Raw genomic sequence first — 16,529 nt, 5'->3', positions numbered from 1 at the left:
CCCGTGACTCTGAACCAGGCTCTCAGGACACCAACAAATCGCCTCCATTCTCCCGATTCATTCTCCTGAATGAACTGGAGCCGATGCCTCAAGCTCTCTGTGTCACACCTTTGCAGGAGCCTGTCAAGACTCAGGAATGGTGGTACGGGTTCCTTACTGGACAAGTGGCTCGGCCAGGAGGTGGCATCCCAGGAGCCAGCCACGGCTCTCCGGTGCTTGCTGCAACAGGGCCCCACTGGGAGTTCTTGTCATCTCTGGCTGTAGCCCATATATCCCCCCTCACTCCAGCCCTCAACTCTCCACCACCCACCCATCTGCCCCTGGTGACTACAAGTGCACACTTTGCCTCACGACCACCTTTATTGGGCACGCAACCAGGGAATGCACACTGGAAGGAGGTGTTACTCAGAGCAGGGACCCTTGGTGGGAGGCATGGCTGATGATGCCAATTAGCCTCCAGGACATGTGCTGGCTTGGACCCCTCTGTAACTCTGGGAGCTGATCAGGTGAGAGGGAATGCGGGCTCACGACCCTGACCGGCGGTGGGGCGGCTCCCCCAGTTCGGGGCTCACTTGGGGTTGTTGAAGGGCACGGTCCGCTGGTTCATGGGGTTGTCTGGTGAGCGCAGCCACTCCTTCTTGAGCAGCTGCTTCAGCTGCGACAGCCGCATATTGGGGTTCTCTTGCTTGAGCCGAGGCAGGTTCTCCTCCTCAAAGGCGGTGAAGGCAGCTCGCATGCGACGCTCCGGATGCCTGTCTGCAGCCTCCTCCCCCACACTGCAGGACACAGGACTTCAGGGGGTCTGGAGCGCGGCCCCGCCCCCTGACGCTCAGGTCTGGTCCCAGAGGTTCAATCCCCACCCGGACTTACCCCACAACATCGCCAAAGTCCAAGCCCCACCCTAGAGGCTCAAGCCCCTCCCTGAAGTCCAAGCCCCACCCCAAAGGTTCAGGCCCCCTCCCACTACCTGAGCACAGCAATGGCGTCCTCAATGGTGCGTGCCTCCACGCTGCCCTCCTCCAGTATGCGGCGGTTCACGTTTTCCTCCAGCGGCACCTCCAGGTGGCTCTTGGATTTCTCAGCTGGGGATGGGTAACCAGTCGGGTGACAGAGTTATACGCAGATACACAGACACAGTGGAGGAACAAGCGAGAGAACGATGGCATAAAACACAACTCAAGCTGGAAAGCCCTCGCAGAACTGACCTACAGGGTGGTCCTACCCTCTCTGCGCGCAGCTCACTGCCCTCCTAACTTCCCGGGAGCTGGGCACGCAGGGAAGACTCATATTGGGACTGCCAGTCTCCTCAGCCTGGGGTACCGCCCAGGCATTCCAGGGGAGGAGGGGGGCGAGGGAGGCACAAGCTGAGATCGGGTGCAGAGCGAAGTACACCAGTGTGTGCCTCTGCTGACTGTGCTAGACTGCCGCCCACCCACCCTTCACCAGGCAGAGCCCAGGCAGCATCTCCAGGGATAAGAAAGGGGGTCTAGACTCAGACCTGACGCAGTCCTCTGCCTGTTCTTTAGTGGGCAAGAGGGCGGCTCAAAGGGGCACTGCCCCACCTTGCTCTGGGGCTTCCTTGTGTTGATGGTCTCGCCGGAGCGTCTCTTCAATTTGGGCGCGGGTGACTTTGCTGGGCACGGCCACTCGGGGGGCCTTGCCGCCCTTGAGCTTCGAGTCCTCCTCCTCCAGCAGGCGCTGGGTCTCCTTTTTGCGCTCCAGCTGCTCCAGGCGCCGCTTCTCCTTCTCCTCCTGGGGGAATGGGTCGGTCAAAGGTGGCCCACCCTACTGCCATGGGTTCCAAGTTTTCATCTCAAACAATGTGGACTGAGGCCCTGCTGAGTGCCAGATCCGTACTGGGTGCAGGGGACACTGCTGGGAGCACGAGGGCCAACCCACAGGATGATGGGAACGGTGGGGAGCCTTGGCCAACACAGGTGGGTGAGTGGCTCTGGAAAGAAAAAGTGATGCCTGGGCCAGAGGAGGAGCCCTGGGGGACAGGAGAGTGGTGGGAATGGCAGGTATATAGGCTCTGGGGGCAGGAAGTGGGGAGGCACAGAGACAGATGGGACTGAAATGGGGACTGGAAGCAGGGAGGGAGAAGGGCCAGGGAAACAGCTCAGGAGCCTCAAGGGCATGGAGAGCAGTTTATATTGGATTCCAAAGGTGACAGGAGCCGAAGAGGGTTTGGATCCATTTGCCAGCTAGGGCGGGAGTTCTGCCCTTTTGGGTCAGACCTTGGAGGAGGCATTGTCCCCAGTCCAGCATCACGGGCTGGGACTCACCCCACCTTGATTTCCCAGGGAAACCCAGATGCCAGTGGGATGAGGGGACATCTGGCCTACAGGACTTGTCCTTGGCTACTGCCCCTCCACCTCTCCAGGGGACAGAGCAAGGCTCTCCTTCACTTGTAGTGGGGCTGTTGGCTGGGCTCTGCACTGCTCACGCCCCTGCTGGCCTAACCAGTGCCTGCAACTCTCCCTCCTGCCTCCCATGCTTCCAGGATTGTGACACTCCTGTGGCTTTCCCAGGAGAGGGGCCCATGTGCCCAAGGACACCCACTGAGCCTCCGTCCTGTCCGCATGGCACAAAAGTGTGTGCGGGCAGGTTTAAAGGTCAAAGGTATTCCAGGATAGCTTCTGGGTTTCCGCTTCTGTGCTCAGGCACCTCAGGCAGGGCCACTGTGGTCTGAGCCTCAGTTTCCTGGTCTGGAGGATGAGGATGACCCCAAGGCCCAAAAGGAAGGTCTGGGGCAGACTCTCGGGGCCCGGACTATCAACAGGTCCCTGGCTTTTCTATCTGGATAATGGATCTTTAGCAGACACTGATTTTCCTTTTGGGTTTTCAATTTTCCTACATTGTCAAAATGCTGACAATCAAAAAGGAAGTCTAAAGCCCTCTGAGAACACATTGCAGCATGGCAAGGGGGATGGGGAGGGAACCAGTGACATTCAATGTCCACTGACAAGGTGGAATCCAGTCCTGCAAAGAAAGACGATGGGAAAGCTCCCGCAAGGGCCCAGGCAACCATGATCTGGGCGTGCAGGGATGCTCACGTCCACTGCTATTTTCCACAGCGTTTGTCAGTTTTCCAACAGAGGAAACCCCATTCTTGGCCCTGAGTCACCAGCGCATCCCCCAGGGCTCTGGGCAGGTCTGACCAGCTCAGGGACCTGGAGCCTCTGCTACATGTCTCTGGCACCACCTACTGGGCGGGACATGTCAGCATCAGCCCTCAAACATTTCCCGACACCAATTAAGCACCCATTGTTTTATAAATTCCTGGGAGATCCAGCAGGCCCCAGGTCAACAGGTGAGAAATGGAGACATCCCAGCATTTCCTAGCCTTGGTGCTGCTGATGTCTGAGCTGGCTCATTCTTTGCTGGGGGCTCATCCTGAGCACTGTGGGGTGATGAGCAGCATGCCTGACCTTGACCCACGGGACATCAGGAATACCCTCCACCAACCAGTTGTGACAGCCAAAAATGTGTCCTGACGTTGCCAAATGTCCCCAGGTGCAGAATCACCCCCAGGTGAGTACTGTGAGTGTAACCTGACCCTGGCATCACATGAAGGAGAGGAACAAGCCCATGGAGGGCAGTATCTGCCTTGCTGTTCCCCCAACGTGCCAAGTCCTGGCCACTCCAGGGCCTTTGTATGAGCCATTGTCACTCCCTCCCTCCCTGCCCTTGTTCCAGGTCTAGTGCCTCCTTGCCCTTCAGGCCAGAGCCTCCGAGGCCTCCAGCCACCTTCTACTGACAAGGCCTGCCTCACTCACAGGCACAGCAGCCCAGGGCCCCCCACCTTGCGCTGCTCTTTCCTCATGACGTGTTTGTCCTCATCCTTCCAGTAGGCATCTTCCAGCTCCTTGTGCCTCCGGGCATCAGCAGCTGCCTTGGCCTCAGCCCTCCGTGCCCGGGCTGCTGCCGACTTGGTGTTCTCGCCCTGGAACTTCTTGGGCATCCCTCAGCAGGCTGTGGGAGGAGGATGGGGACCAATGAGTGGGAGACATCTACCCCCAGGACCCCCAGACTCACTCCTGGGCATCCAGGACCCCCTTGGGGCCTCAATGCCCTTGTCAGTAAAACAAGGACTCAGCCCTGACTAGTGTGGCTCAGTGGATTGAGTGCCAGCCTGGGAACCAAAGGGTGCCTGGCTAGATTCCCGGTCAGACCACATGCCTGGGTTGCGGGCCAGGTCTGCAGACTGGGGTGTGCAAGAGGCAACCAATTGTATCTCTCACACATCAGTGTTTCTCTCCCCTTCTTTCTCCACCTTCCCATCTCTAAAAATAAGTAAATAATATCTTAAAAAGAAAAAAACCCCGAGGGCTCAGACTTTGTGATTTCTTTTTAAAAATGTACTGAGGTGAAATGCAACCATTACCTCTATCTAGTTTCAGAACATTTCTATCACCCCAAACCACCCCTCCCCAGCCCCTGGCAACCAATAATCTGCCTTCTGTCTTTGTGGAGTTGCCTGTTCTGGACATTTCATGTAGACGGAATCATACATGTGGCCTTTTGTGTTTGGATGATATTTTTTAGGTCCATCCTCATGGTATGATGTCTTAGTGCTCTGTTCCTTTTTATGCCTGAGTAATATTCCGTTGTGTGGATGGACCACATTTTATCTATCTACCCACTGATGGACATCTGGGGTGTCTCCCTGTTTTAGCTCTTAGGAGTCAGGCCGCTGTGGGCCCCTGCAGGCCACTCTGTATGGGGCCCTTCCCACTCTTTCACCTTTGAGGCCTCAGTTCCTGGGTCTCGCACCCTGAGGCTGAGTCCCCCACACCCTGGGTAAGAAGCTGCCATGAACTACAATCAATGATGCAGCTGGGGCTCACATGGCTTCGAGACGCTGTAATAATCATGAAGCTTTCATCCAGCGGGCACCTGGTCTGTGCGGGTCCTGTGCTGGGTACTAGGGAAATAACAACGCACCCCGATGGCAGGCGTCACCTTCCCTGTGCCCGGCCCTCCACTAAGCACTTTATATGGACCAAGTCAGTGAACACCCCACACCGTAAATTTGGGGACTGTCCTTATCCCCATTCTAAGGTGGGGAAGCTGAAGTACCTAGCCAGATCCCCATTTACAAATGAAACACCTGAGGCTTTGAGAGGTTAAATGACAGGCTCAGGACCACACGGGAGGCGTTAGTAGAGGGGCCCAGGTTCCAACCCAGGCCCAGCCCCTTGGTCTCAACTCTATTCTTAACCACTGCTCCACATCAGGGTCCTGGCTGACCCCTCAGGGAACAGCAATGCAGGTCAGGACCCCTAAGCTACTGGGGCCCGTCCCTTGAAACAGAAGGGTGGTCCTTCCAGACTGAGACTGGGAAGTAAACCCATTAGGAAGAACAGGACAGACTGGGGATTGGTGGACCCAGGAGACTTGGGATTGAGTCCTGGCTCTGTAACTGCAGCTCACGTGCTCCCTTCAAGCCAGTTTCCTTATTTGAGATGGGATGATTTTAGTCTCTCCCCACACTACATCCAGCATTTGTTCCTGATCATCTACAACAGAAGCCCCCTCCCAGATTCCCTAGGAGAGCACCAAGAAGTGGGGGTCACCGTCTGAGTTACAGATGAAAATATTCCTCACCCCCTACTCCCCTCCTTTCCCCCTCTCTCATTCAGCAACAGCCACACCAGCTTCCTTGCTGTTTCACACATATCAAGCAGCTTCCTGCCTCAGGGCTTTTGCACTTGCTGTGCTCTCCACCTGGCTGCTCGTTGCTCATCTTTTTACCCAGTTAACTCCTATTTAAATTTCAGGACTCAACTCAGGTATTGCTGCCTCCAAGAAACCTTCCCTGAGATACTCCTGACTCTCAAGACCACAAACTGGAGGCCCTTGTCTGCGTAGCTTTATGTTCATTTATATGACTGGCAAATGTCCCTCCTCCTCACTAGGCTGGGGGCTCATGGGGGGAGTACTGGGACAGCCTTGGTCACTGCTGTGCCTCAGTGCCCTCATTCATTTGCTCAATAATTTTTTCTCTTTTTTTCTCTCAATAAATGTTTTGAACAAATGAATGAACAAGTGTTGATTTCTAGGGTTGTCCCAGTATTTACTTCATGCTGTTGTGTCCAAACTCAGCTTCTCACTGTTCTTTCCACTCACCCCCCCCTCCAGCTTCTGAGCCTCTGATCTTGCTATGCCCTCGCCTGATACACCCTCCCTGGTCCCCTCCTCTGGTAAAAACCCTGCCCATGCACAGGGATTCTGCCCCAGCATCTCCTCCTCCCATGCCCCTGCCCACAACCCCCATCTCCAACCCAAGGCTTGACAAGGCTCTTTTGACCGCCTCTTCAGGCTGGGAGCCTAGGACTGGATGTTTGTGTCCCTCCAAAATTCTGGCATTGAAGTCCTAACCCTCAGTGTGACTGTATTTGGAGACAGGACCACTGAGGAGGTGATAAAGATTAAATGAAGTCACGCCCTGGCTGATGTGGCTCAGTGGATAGAGCGCCAGCCTGTGAACCAAAGGGTCATTGGTTTGATTCCCAGTCAGGGCACATGCCTGGGTTGCGGGCCAGGTCCCCAGTAGGGGATGCACTACAGGCAACCACACACTGATGTTTCTCTCCCTCTCTTTCTCCTTCCCTTCCCCTCTCTATAAATAAATAAATAAATAAATAATCTAAAAAAAAAGATTAAATGAGGTCATAGAGTGGGGTCCTAATCTAATAGGGCTGGTGCCCCTATAAGAGCAAAAGACACCAGAGCTTGCTCTCTCCACCATGTGAGGGCACAATGAGAAGGTGGCCATCTGCAAGTCAGGAAGAGCCTGCACCAGGAGCCCAACTGACTGGCACTTTGATCTTAGACTTCCCGTCTCCAGAACTGTAAGCAAATGTGTTGTCTAAGCTGCCCAGTCTGTGGTATTTTGTTATGGCAGCTGGAGCAGACTAAGACAGACAGCTTCTCTTCTCTAGTAAACAGTCACTCACTTCGTCATTCTGCAAACATGCACCCAGGGAGGCTGGAGGAAGAGGTGGAGCCCATGGGCTTCCGGCCCACATGGGACTCCCAAGCTGTCTAGAGAATAAACAGTGAGTTACAACTCAAGATCAGAGCTGTGATAGGAATCTGCAGGGTGCTGGGGAAGCTTGGAGGGGTCTTCTGACCCAGTGAGAAGGCAGAGAGGGCTGGGTCAAAGGACTTCCTGGATGAGACACCTAAGAAACCGCCTAAAGGAGAGAGAAAACCTGAGCCCTTCAAGAAAGTGGGGGAGGCAGGCTGGGAAAAGGGATTTGTACTTAGGGTGATGGGGAGGGTGCAGAGGGTATTAGAGGCTGGAGGGGCAGATCTGCGGGTGTGAACACTCTGGGGTTGGTGAGGAAGTGAATTCAGGGGTGGGAGTGAGACAGAAACAGGGAACTCAAGCAGTGTTGAGTGGCTCTGGGTGGACCGGGGGTACACTTAGGTAGGAATCGAGACCCTACCAATGGTTGCTTGGATGCGAAAGTAAGAGAGAATAAACGAAGCTCAAGGCTTCCTCCTCCAAGAAGCCCTCCCGCTCTTCCTTCTGGGCTCCCCCCGTCCATCGTCCCTCTTCCCAGCCCTGATCCCACTGCAAGAAGCCGGGGGCGTCCGTGGAAACTCTGTCATCCCCAAGCCTGGAGGCCGCTCAGAGGCAAGGCCAGTGCAGTGTGCCCTCGAACAAGGCGCTATCCCTCTGGGTCTCAGTCGCGCGCTCTAGGAAATGGGCACAGCCCCCGTGGGGGCCGTCGAGACTGTGCGCAGGAAATACCCCTGTCTCCGAGCATCGCACCTCCAGCCCTCCCGAGGGCTTGTCCCAGGCCGAGCTGCCCACCGGACACCCCGCACCCCGCCCCCCGAACCCCGGCTCCGCCCGCGCCGCGGCAGCTCCTACCTCCTTCCCCCCCAGCGCCTGCCGGTCGCGTCTTCTTGACGTCACCGCCGGGCTTGTGGGCTGAGCTCCCGGCAGCGCGCGCTGATTACGTCCCTGTGCTGTAGCCATCTCGGTAAAGGAAATGCTGGCCCGGTCTCCCCAAGTCAAGGTCATCATCCATTTATTTTTTTTGTTCAGGAAGCGTATATTTTATAAAATGTCATCCTCGGTACTCACTTTAGATATTCGCGAGCCAAGAGGGGCGGGTAGAGACAATCTAGAATCTTGCCTTTACCAATATGGCCACTGCCTGGAGGCAAAATGGCGGCCAGATCTTCACACCTGGTCCGTCGGCGTCAGCTGGAAGTTGCCCGGCCGCCAGGGCGCGCCAGAGCCCACGGTTCTCTCGCAGCCGGTAGATCCAGGACTCGCGGAGGAATCCTGTTGAGCCTTTAGGCACCAATTTGCCCTTTTTCAGCGTTCTACTGGCCCACATTCTCTGCCTACCGTCTGTGCAGCTGGGGAGGGAAGGAGCAGAAAAATAAACACCTCATCGTCCAGCGGGGGAAACTGAGACTTAGAGAGGCCAGGAATTGAATTTGGCTAAAATGTAACTGCGACTTGCTCAAATTCCTCGAGGGCCCTCCTGGATTTGTCTCCTCCCCTACCTCCTTGTAATACTACTTATTATTGTATTAAACAGGTTTGGGGGTCATTTGTCCTAGGGGTCTGAGGGTGGTTGGTAACACTGGTCCTGGCTGTGGGGAGAAGCAGCGTGTGGACTTGAGGGGCAGTATGCAAGAGTCTGACTTCACCACACAGTCCGATTCCCAGTGACACTGCTGGGACCTAAGTCAGACCGCGGACCTCCCCTGCGCTAAAGCCTCACATGAGTACCCACTGCCCTGCTCCTTCCACCTCCCTACCTCTTCCTCCTCTTCCTCCTCTTCCCCATTTTCCTTTAGCTCCAGCCACACCAGCCTCCTTTCTCCAAACTGCCAGGCATTGCCCTGCTTCAGAGAATTCACCTGTGCTGTTCCCTCTGCCCTGCCCGCCCCCCGACCCCCTAATATTTCTCCTGGCCAGCTCCTTCATTTCTTACAGGCCTTGCCCCAAATACCCCTTTCTGAGAAAGACCTTCCTAACACCCTGAGGTGCTGGTGTTCCATCCCCAGCCCTCTTTTTTATTTCCACCATAACATCAACTTGCTTTATCCATTGGTGACATGTTTGTTTTCTGTCTTTCCTATGTCTGTGATGTCCGCAGGATGGAGCCTGTGCACCTGGAATGGTATTTGTCACCAAGAGGGGGCTTCGTTTAAACATTTATCGTCGTTCACTATTGGGGGTGGGAGGAGGTGTGGAGATGCCAAAAGCAATACCCAGTTAACCTTCCACTGGACAAGAGTCAGGTTTGACACAGACACCAGCCCACAGTGTCCATGGCGTTGTGGATGAGGAGACAAATTCACACGGACTACTGAGTCCTGTGGAGGAAAAGGGATGGCTCAGCCACTCTCTCAAGGGGAGAGCGCGCCAACCCTTGCCTTGACAGGCTTTTATTGGCTTTCTAACAGCATATATCATAGGAGGTTTTCATTCATTATGCTTAGGTTTGCTTTAGGTAATTACTTTTTACAGATAGCCATGGAAGGGATGTTACTGATTACTTCTTACAGATTAACAAGGAAAAAACGTTGCAAATGCAAGCCAACGGTAAGAGTAACAGGTGTGGTTACACTTCAGTCCTTTGGAGAATTAGGACAGACTTCAGGAAGTTAATTTAAAGATATGCAGCAAGCGTTTGCTGCCTGAACTCAGGGTGAGAGAGTTTTAGCAAGAGCAAGTCACAGAGCAGCCTAGGTATAATGCAGGCCTGATTTCCCATGAGGAATTTCTTCCCGGGTGTGGTCCTATGTGCTGACTCGCCCCCGGCCCACACACACACATTGGTTTTCCACATGGGTGCTGAGCTACATGTCCACCTCGAGAAGCAGTTCCCTACACAGGTTTAAAAAATAAATTAAATAAAATTTTTAAAGGCTTGTCCCTCTTTCTTGGGGGCAGGCGTCCTGTTAATACTGACATAACTGAAGGCTGTAGGTCAAGGGAATGATTCTGGAACAAGCTAAGTCTCCTGCAAGGTGACTTCTGCCTCCTCTCAGGCACCTCTGTTGTGGGCACAGCACCCAGTCCTGAGGACTCTTGACTTCTGTTGGTCTGACACTCTACAGCTCTCAGTTGCTCACGTTCTCAAGTGAGCACTGAGGGTCTGCTGCACACCTGTGTTGAAAACAAAGTGCCAGATGAGACAGGATCCATGGTCTCCTGGGGCTCACAGGAAGTCGAATAAAACATTATGATCCCACCCATAACCAGATAGATGATGTGGCCCATGTTGAGAGCGGGTTAGGACGCTAGTAGTCTTGGTAATCAAAGAGGTCTTCTAGGAGGAGAAGAGGGAGGTAAAGAAAGGGAGATAAGGATGGGCAGAGGGGACAGCATGTGCAAAAGTTGGGTGGCACAAAAGTTGGGGGGTGCGCAAGAGGCAACCACACATTAATGTTTCCCTCTCTTTCCCTACCCCTCTGTCTAAAAGTAAATAAATAAAATCTTTAAAAAAGCAGAGAGCTTTCTGTAGCTTCAAGCAGTAGCAATGAGGAATGTGAGGAGCCCACCACTGCCGGCTGTGATGACGGTGGAGGAGGCAGAGCCCTTCCTCCCACCTGGCAGTTGGATTCTCCCAGCAACCAGAATGAACCACCCTGCTGACATCTTAATCCCTGCTGACACAGGGAAATCAAACTAAGCCTCTGTTGTTTCAAGGCACCAAGTTTGTGGAATTATGTTACAGGATAATATAGTAAAAACTAATACAGTAGATCTCTTATTATAGGCCCTCTGACTAAGTACATTTCTGTTACTTACTTAATCTCAAACATCTTGTGTCAACTGGATCTCAGGTCAACAAGTGACTTTCTGCTGATGTCATCACAACCCTATCAGCAAGCCCACCCTATCAACAGTGGAAACGAATATTTGGGGTTCTCCTTGCCATAATAACCACCATGTTCCCCTTAAAGACACCCCCCGCCTGCTTTGCAGGAGCTGTTTAACTCCATTCAGAAAATCTCTCTTAAGGGACCAGTGTTTGGCTCACTCCCGCTACTGTAAACAATACTGTGTTCCCACTTGAGTCTGTGCCTTTCTACGGCACTGCTTCTCACGAGGACAGGGGTTCTGCTCTTTAAGTCCCGCAGACCCATCAAAATTAACTGGCCAGTATTGGCTCCCTCAAAGCCATGAGGCAGCATAATAAGAAGCTAGGGAAATTCCTTGATGAGTAAAATAAGGGAAACAGACAAAATAATTAAACAAGGCCAAACAATTAGAGCAATTTACAGCCAGCTAATGAAGCACAAGGTTTTGTCTTCCCTAACCAAAGACACTTAGCAGCAAATGGTTTACACATTCCAGATCGTCCGGGGGCACACTGGCCTCAGGCCTGGTCCCTCTTCAGTAATGTTCTTTTAAAATAAAACTCACCATCCCCAGTCCATGGGGACATCACTGTGTCTCTTCCAAAGGGCTTTGCCATAGAGTTAGCCAAACATATCTTTGCAATAGATACTTAAGGACACTAGACCAATCGGGTTATGATGGATACACAGTAGAGCTACATACACTGTATCCTATGTCATCCAGAAAGATTTCTTGGCTGATTCAGAGCTAGCTTTCTCTGACTCTAAATGGATCAGAGAAGCTCTAAATATGATATATGTTGCCTTTACGGTTTTGAAAAGGCTACCAAGCATTTGACTTCTTGTTTTAGTTGTCCAAAAAGTTACATGCAGAGATACATCCTTTACTGTGAAGTGACTACCTCAAAATTTCCAAGTCTACTAGGTTCCCAGTTACTCCTCTAATATGGCAGATATGAGAGTTATCTGGTGATAACATGATAATTCACTCTTTTTAAAAATATATTTTTAGATTTATTTTTAGAGAGAAGGGAAGGAAGGGACAAAGAGAAGGAGAGAAACATCGTTGTGCCAGAGAGAAACAATTGCCTCTCGCACACCCCCAAATGGGGACCTGGCCTGCAACCCAGGCATGTGCCCCCACTGGTAATTGAACTGGTGACTGGTGACCTTTCAGTTCTCAGGTCAGTGCTCAATCCACTGAGCCATACCAGCCAGGGCTTCACTCTTCTTTTCTTTTTTTATGATTTTATTTATGTACCTTTAGAGAGAGGGGAGGGAAAGGAGAAAGAGAGGGAGAGAAACATCAATGTGTGGTTGCCTCTTGCACACCCCCAACTGAGGACATGGCCTGCAACCCAGGCATGTGCCCTTGACTGGAAACTGAACCAGTGACCTTTCGGTTTGCAGACTGGCACTCAATCCACTGAGTCACACCAGATAAGGCCTCACCCTATTTTCAAAGACCCATCTGTTTCATCCTTCAAAAATAACTAATGTGAAAGGAATATTTATTTTTTCAGTTAAATATTTTACATTGGTAGAAAAATTTTCTTGAACAGCCCTCCCAAGAAAACAATCTAACCAGAAATAACCCTGACCCTGAATCAACATACTGAAGGACACACCTGCAAAGCTAATGAATATTCTGTTAAAACTCTCCCCCAGGATCCCACTAGCCAAAGAAAGATAAAAACTCTCAAGATGAAGGGCCATGGCAGGTCTGCCCTAGAGCACACTCACACCTTGTACCTCTGCTCTCTTTTCCTTGAACTCTGTGGCAGCCGCCCCCAGCCTGCCTCCTCCCTGTTGGGGGACTCCGCTCACATTACTGCCTGACCTCTGCCTCTGCCTCCCATCCCCCACACTGGTCTGTGGAAAAATTGTCTTCTAAGAAACCGGTCCCTGGTGCCAAGAAGGTTGGGGACCTCTGCGTCTAAGGGACCCCATGAGACTTGCAACCAGGGAACAGTGGCCAGTGGCAACTCATCCCAGGCTAACCCCCTAACCTATCTCCAAGACCCCTTTTTTCTGACTTTCCAGTGAGTTCACGGCTGTCACTGTGACTTTTTTTACTGAGTGAGCCAAAGCAGCCCCACCTAGGCTTTCTCTCCTGTTACTTCTTCCACCCTAAGCCCTTCCTTTGTTTCACTGTTCCCAACTTTAATAAACACACTCTCAAAATCACCTGGACTCGTGCTGTGAGATCTTTCCTACTTGAAGTCAAGAACCCACACACCACCAGCAGACCCAAGGCAAACCCTCCCCAAGCAGGTCCCGTCCAGTAACAGCCAGACGGAGGGGCATCAGCGCTACTGCAAACACTTCCTGCTTCACTCTACAGTCCTGCAGACCAAGTAGAAGAGCCTATGATGAGTGAAAGGAAAGAGCCACTGGGTCTCCGGTACAGACCCCCAGCTGGATGTGGGCACGTTTTCCTCATCTGGATTTAGTTACCTAGGCTCCTGGCTTTGGCACCAGTGAGGGGAAGTCTTCGGAAGATCCCCAGTGATCCTCCTCCTCCCAGTATTCAAGTCTTTGTGTAATTCCCTCCCCTTGAACTTGGGCTGGACCTATCAACTCACTTTTAATGACTACTATAGAAGTGGTAAGACAGAACTTCTAAGATTAGATTTAAAAGACTATGGTTTCCTACCCCCCAACTTCTTAGTTTCCTTTGCAGGTAGGGAAACTTCCCAGCTAAACCACTCCAGATTCTTGCCATACAGAAACTATAAGATAACTGTTTGTTGTTTTCAGCTGCTAGGTTTTGGGATCATTTCTTATGCAGTAGTACATAGCTAATATAGGCACTATTACGAGGACTAATAATGAGTTTGTTTCTAGGAGTGGCTACAGTGCAGCTGGCTAGTGTCTGTCCAAAGTCTGAAACTCTACTGCAGAGCCAGGACCCAAAAACTGCAACCAAAGAGCAGGAGGGTCTAACTCCATCCAACAATGCTTTCTAGATAGCCACCTGCTTGGCAGTGTTGCAAACATTTGGAAGCCTCAAGATACCAATCAAATAGGTGTCCCATTTAGTATTGCTAATTTTAGAGCCATGGGTGTCCAATTCAGTTTTCAGAAAAGCAAGTTTGGGGAGATTAAAAGTTCCCTAGAATGACCACTGGTGCTCTAAATTACTATCGATTAAATTTGTCCACTTAGTGAGAAATGCACCTGAAGATGGATGGCTGGTTTTGAACATAAAATTGGCCAGGGTCCCTGAAGGGGACACTTAGATGACCTGAGTCCCTCTTCTCAGAGGTTTCTCTAGAGAGCAAGAGAAAAAGTCCACATACTTCCAATAGAACAGTGTGTTCCCAAGGACTGTGGCCAAAAGCTAAAAGAGTACTTCCCAAAAGGACAAGGCCCTTAGAAAACCAAGAGCAAATCCCAAATAAAGTTGGAGAGCTCAAAATGCAAAGAGAGCGGAGCATGAATAAAGGACAAAACTTACCCTCAGCCCTGGCTGGTGTGGCTCAGTGGACTGAGTGTCATCCCACAAGGTGAAAGGTTGCACGTTCAGTTAGTTGCTGGTCAGGGCTCTGGCATGGGTTGTCAACCTGGTACCTAGTTGGGGTATGAGCAAGGGGCAGCCAGTCATTATTTTGCTCACGCGTCGATATTTCTCTCCCTGTTTTTCTCCCCACCCCTTCCCCATGTTTCTAAAAATAAATAAATAAATAAATAAATAAATAAAATCTTTAAAATTAAAAATTTGCCCTGGCTGGAGTGGCTGAATGGGTTGAGTGCTGGCCTGTGAACCAAGGGTCAATGGTTTGATTCCCAGTCAGGGCACATGCCTGGGTTGCAGGCCAGCTCCCCATTAAAGGGCTCACAAGAGGCAACCACACAATGGTGTTTCCTTCTCTCCTTCCCTTCCCCTCTCTCTAAAAATAAATAAATGAAATCTTTAAAAAAATAAAAATAAAAATTTATTGATTGACTGATTTGACAGAGAGGAAGGGAGAAGGAGAGAAAAAGAGAGAGAGAGAACATCGATTTGTTATTCTACGTATTGATGTATTCATTGGTTGATTCTTGTATGTGCCCTGACCAGGGAGGTTGATTTTTTTTTTAAAGAGGGAGGTTTATTTATTTATTTTTAGAGAGAGGGGAAGGGAGGGAGAAAGAGAGGGAGAAAAACATCAATGTGTAGTTGCGTCTCACACACCCCCTTCTGGGGACCTGGCCTATAACCCAGGCATGTGCCCTGACTGGGAATTGAACTGGTGACTCTTTAGTTTGCAGTCCAGCACTCAATCCACTGAGCCACACCAGCCAGGGCAGAAGTTGATTTTTATATGTGCCTGGACCAGGGATTGAACCCACAACCTTGGTGTATTGGGACAATGCTCAAACCAACTGAGCTACCCAGCCAATGTGAATGGGGTTATTTTTTAACAAAAGTCCATTGGAGGTAAATGAGAGTTCAGAGTGGTGATGTTTTCTCATTGGCTAAGTATGGAAAATTTCCTCCCTCTGGTGAAGTAGAAAAACAGTAACTGCATCTCTTCCTGTTGAGGTCCCTAATTGACTGTTCTTCTGGGCCTGTGTATGACAGGGAATAAAAGTGCCTGTGGGCTCCCCCTTCTGACCTCCTAATTCCATTTTATTTTATTAAAAAATATTTTATTAATTATGCTCTTACAGTTGTCCTGATTTCCCCCCTTTGCCCAGCACCCCCCCCATCCTGCTCCCTCTTGCAATTCCCCCCACCGTTGTTCATGTCCATGGGTCATGTGTTTAAGTTGTTAGGCTTCTCCATTTCCTATACTGTACTTTACATCCCCCTGGCTATTCTGTAACTGCCTATTTGTACTTCTTAATCCCTTCACCTCTTCACCCATCCCCCCACACCCTCCTCCCACCTAGCAACCATCAAAATGGTCTCTGTATCCATGATTCTGTCTCTGTTCTTGTTTGCTTAGTTTGTTTTTTAGATGCAATTGTTGATAGATTTGTTTGTTTTTTTCCATTTTATTGATCATAGTTTTGATCTTCTTTTTCTTAAATAAGTCCCTTTAACATCTTTTTAATTGAAATTATTTTATTATTATTCGATTACAGCTGTCCGTATTTTCTCCTCATCCCTCTCTACCCCCCTTTAACATGTTGTGTGATAATGGTTTGGTGATGATAAACTCCTTTAGTTTATTTCTTGTTTGGGAAGCTCTTTATCTGCTCCTCGATTCTAAATGAAAACTTTGCTGGGTAAAGCAATCTTGGCTCTAAGTCCCTGATTTTCATGACTTTGACTATTTCTTGCCAAGCCCTTCCGGCCTGCAAAGTCTGTTTGGAGAAATAAACTGATAGTCTTATGAGAACTCCCCTGTAGGTAACTAACTTCTTTTATCTTGCTACTTTTAAGATTCTTTCCTTATCTTTAATCTTTGGCATTTTAATTATGATGTGACTTGGAGTGGGCCTCTGCATCCATTTTGTTTGGGACTCTCTGTGCTTCCTGGACTTGCATGTCTATTTCCTTCACCAAATCAGGGAAATTTTCTTTCATCATTTTTTCAATTAGATTTCCAATTTCTTGCTCTTTCTCTTCTCCTTTTGGCACCCCTATGATGTGAATGTTGAACCTCTTGAAGTTGTCCCAGGGGCAGCTTACACTTTCCTCATTTTTTAAAAATTATTTTTCTTCCCATTGTTCTGATTGATTGTTTTTT

At 50.5% G+C, this 16,529-nt stretch overlaps 1 protein-coding gene across 2 annotated transcripts; it reads right to left on the bottom strand.

The window, feature by feature from the left end:
• Positions 1-341: 341 nt before the first annotated feature.
• On the bottom strand, positions 342-7,939 carry CCDC124 (coiled-coil domain containing 124). 2 transcript variants are annotated; one of them, XM_045853275.1, is made up of 5 exons: positions 7,889-7,939; positions 3,806-3,975; positions 1,563-1,752; positions 968-1,082; positions 342-776 (listed from the first exon to the last, which is right to left on the bottom strand). In XM_045853275.1, the coding sequence occupies exons 2-5, from the start codon at positions 3,962-3,964 to the stop codon at positions 569-571; spliced, it is 672 nt and encodes a 223-aa protein (XP_045709231.1). In that variant the 5' UTR covers positions 3,965-3,975; positions 7,889-7,939; the 3' UTR covers positions 342-568. The 2 variants fall into 2 exon arrangements, with proteins under 2 accessions (XP_045709231.1, XP_045709232.1); XM_045853276.1 differs by lacking the exon at positions 7,889-7,939 and adding an exon at positions 4,851-4,907.
• Between the last annotated feature and the right edge of the window lie 8,590 nt (positions 7,940-16,529).

The sequence above is a fragment of the Phyllostomus hastatus genome, unplaced genomic scaffold (genome assembly GCF_019186645.2).
Source record: "Phyllostomus hastatus isolate PE091 unplaced genomic scaffold, TTU_PhHast_1.1 phas_contig_98, whole genome shotgun sequence".
Classification (NCBI taxonomy): domain Eukaryota; kingdom Metazoa; phylum Chordata; class Mammalia; order Chiroptera; family Phyllostomidae; genus Phyllostomus; species Phyllostomus hastatus.
This window is presented reverse-complemented; position numbering and strand designations above follow the sequence as displayed.

What these genes read in the sequence shown, in the direction of transcription:
- CCDC124 (XM_045853275.1), bottom strand. Translation starts at nt 3,964, where the DNA reads ATGCCCAAGAAGTTCCAGGGCGAGAACACCAAGTCGGCAGCAGCCCGG. An exon ending in CAAGGAAGCCCCAGAGCAAG is followed by an intron (nt 1,083 to 1,562) that starts GTGGGGCAGTGC and finishes ACCCATCCCCAG; the next exon opens with CTGAGAAATCCAAGAGCCAC. An exon ending in GACGCCATTGCTGTGCTCAG is followed by an intron (nt 777 to 967) that starts GTAGTGGGAGGG and finishes TGTGTCCTGCAG; the next exon opens with TGTGGGGGAGGAGGCTGCAG.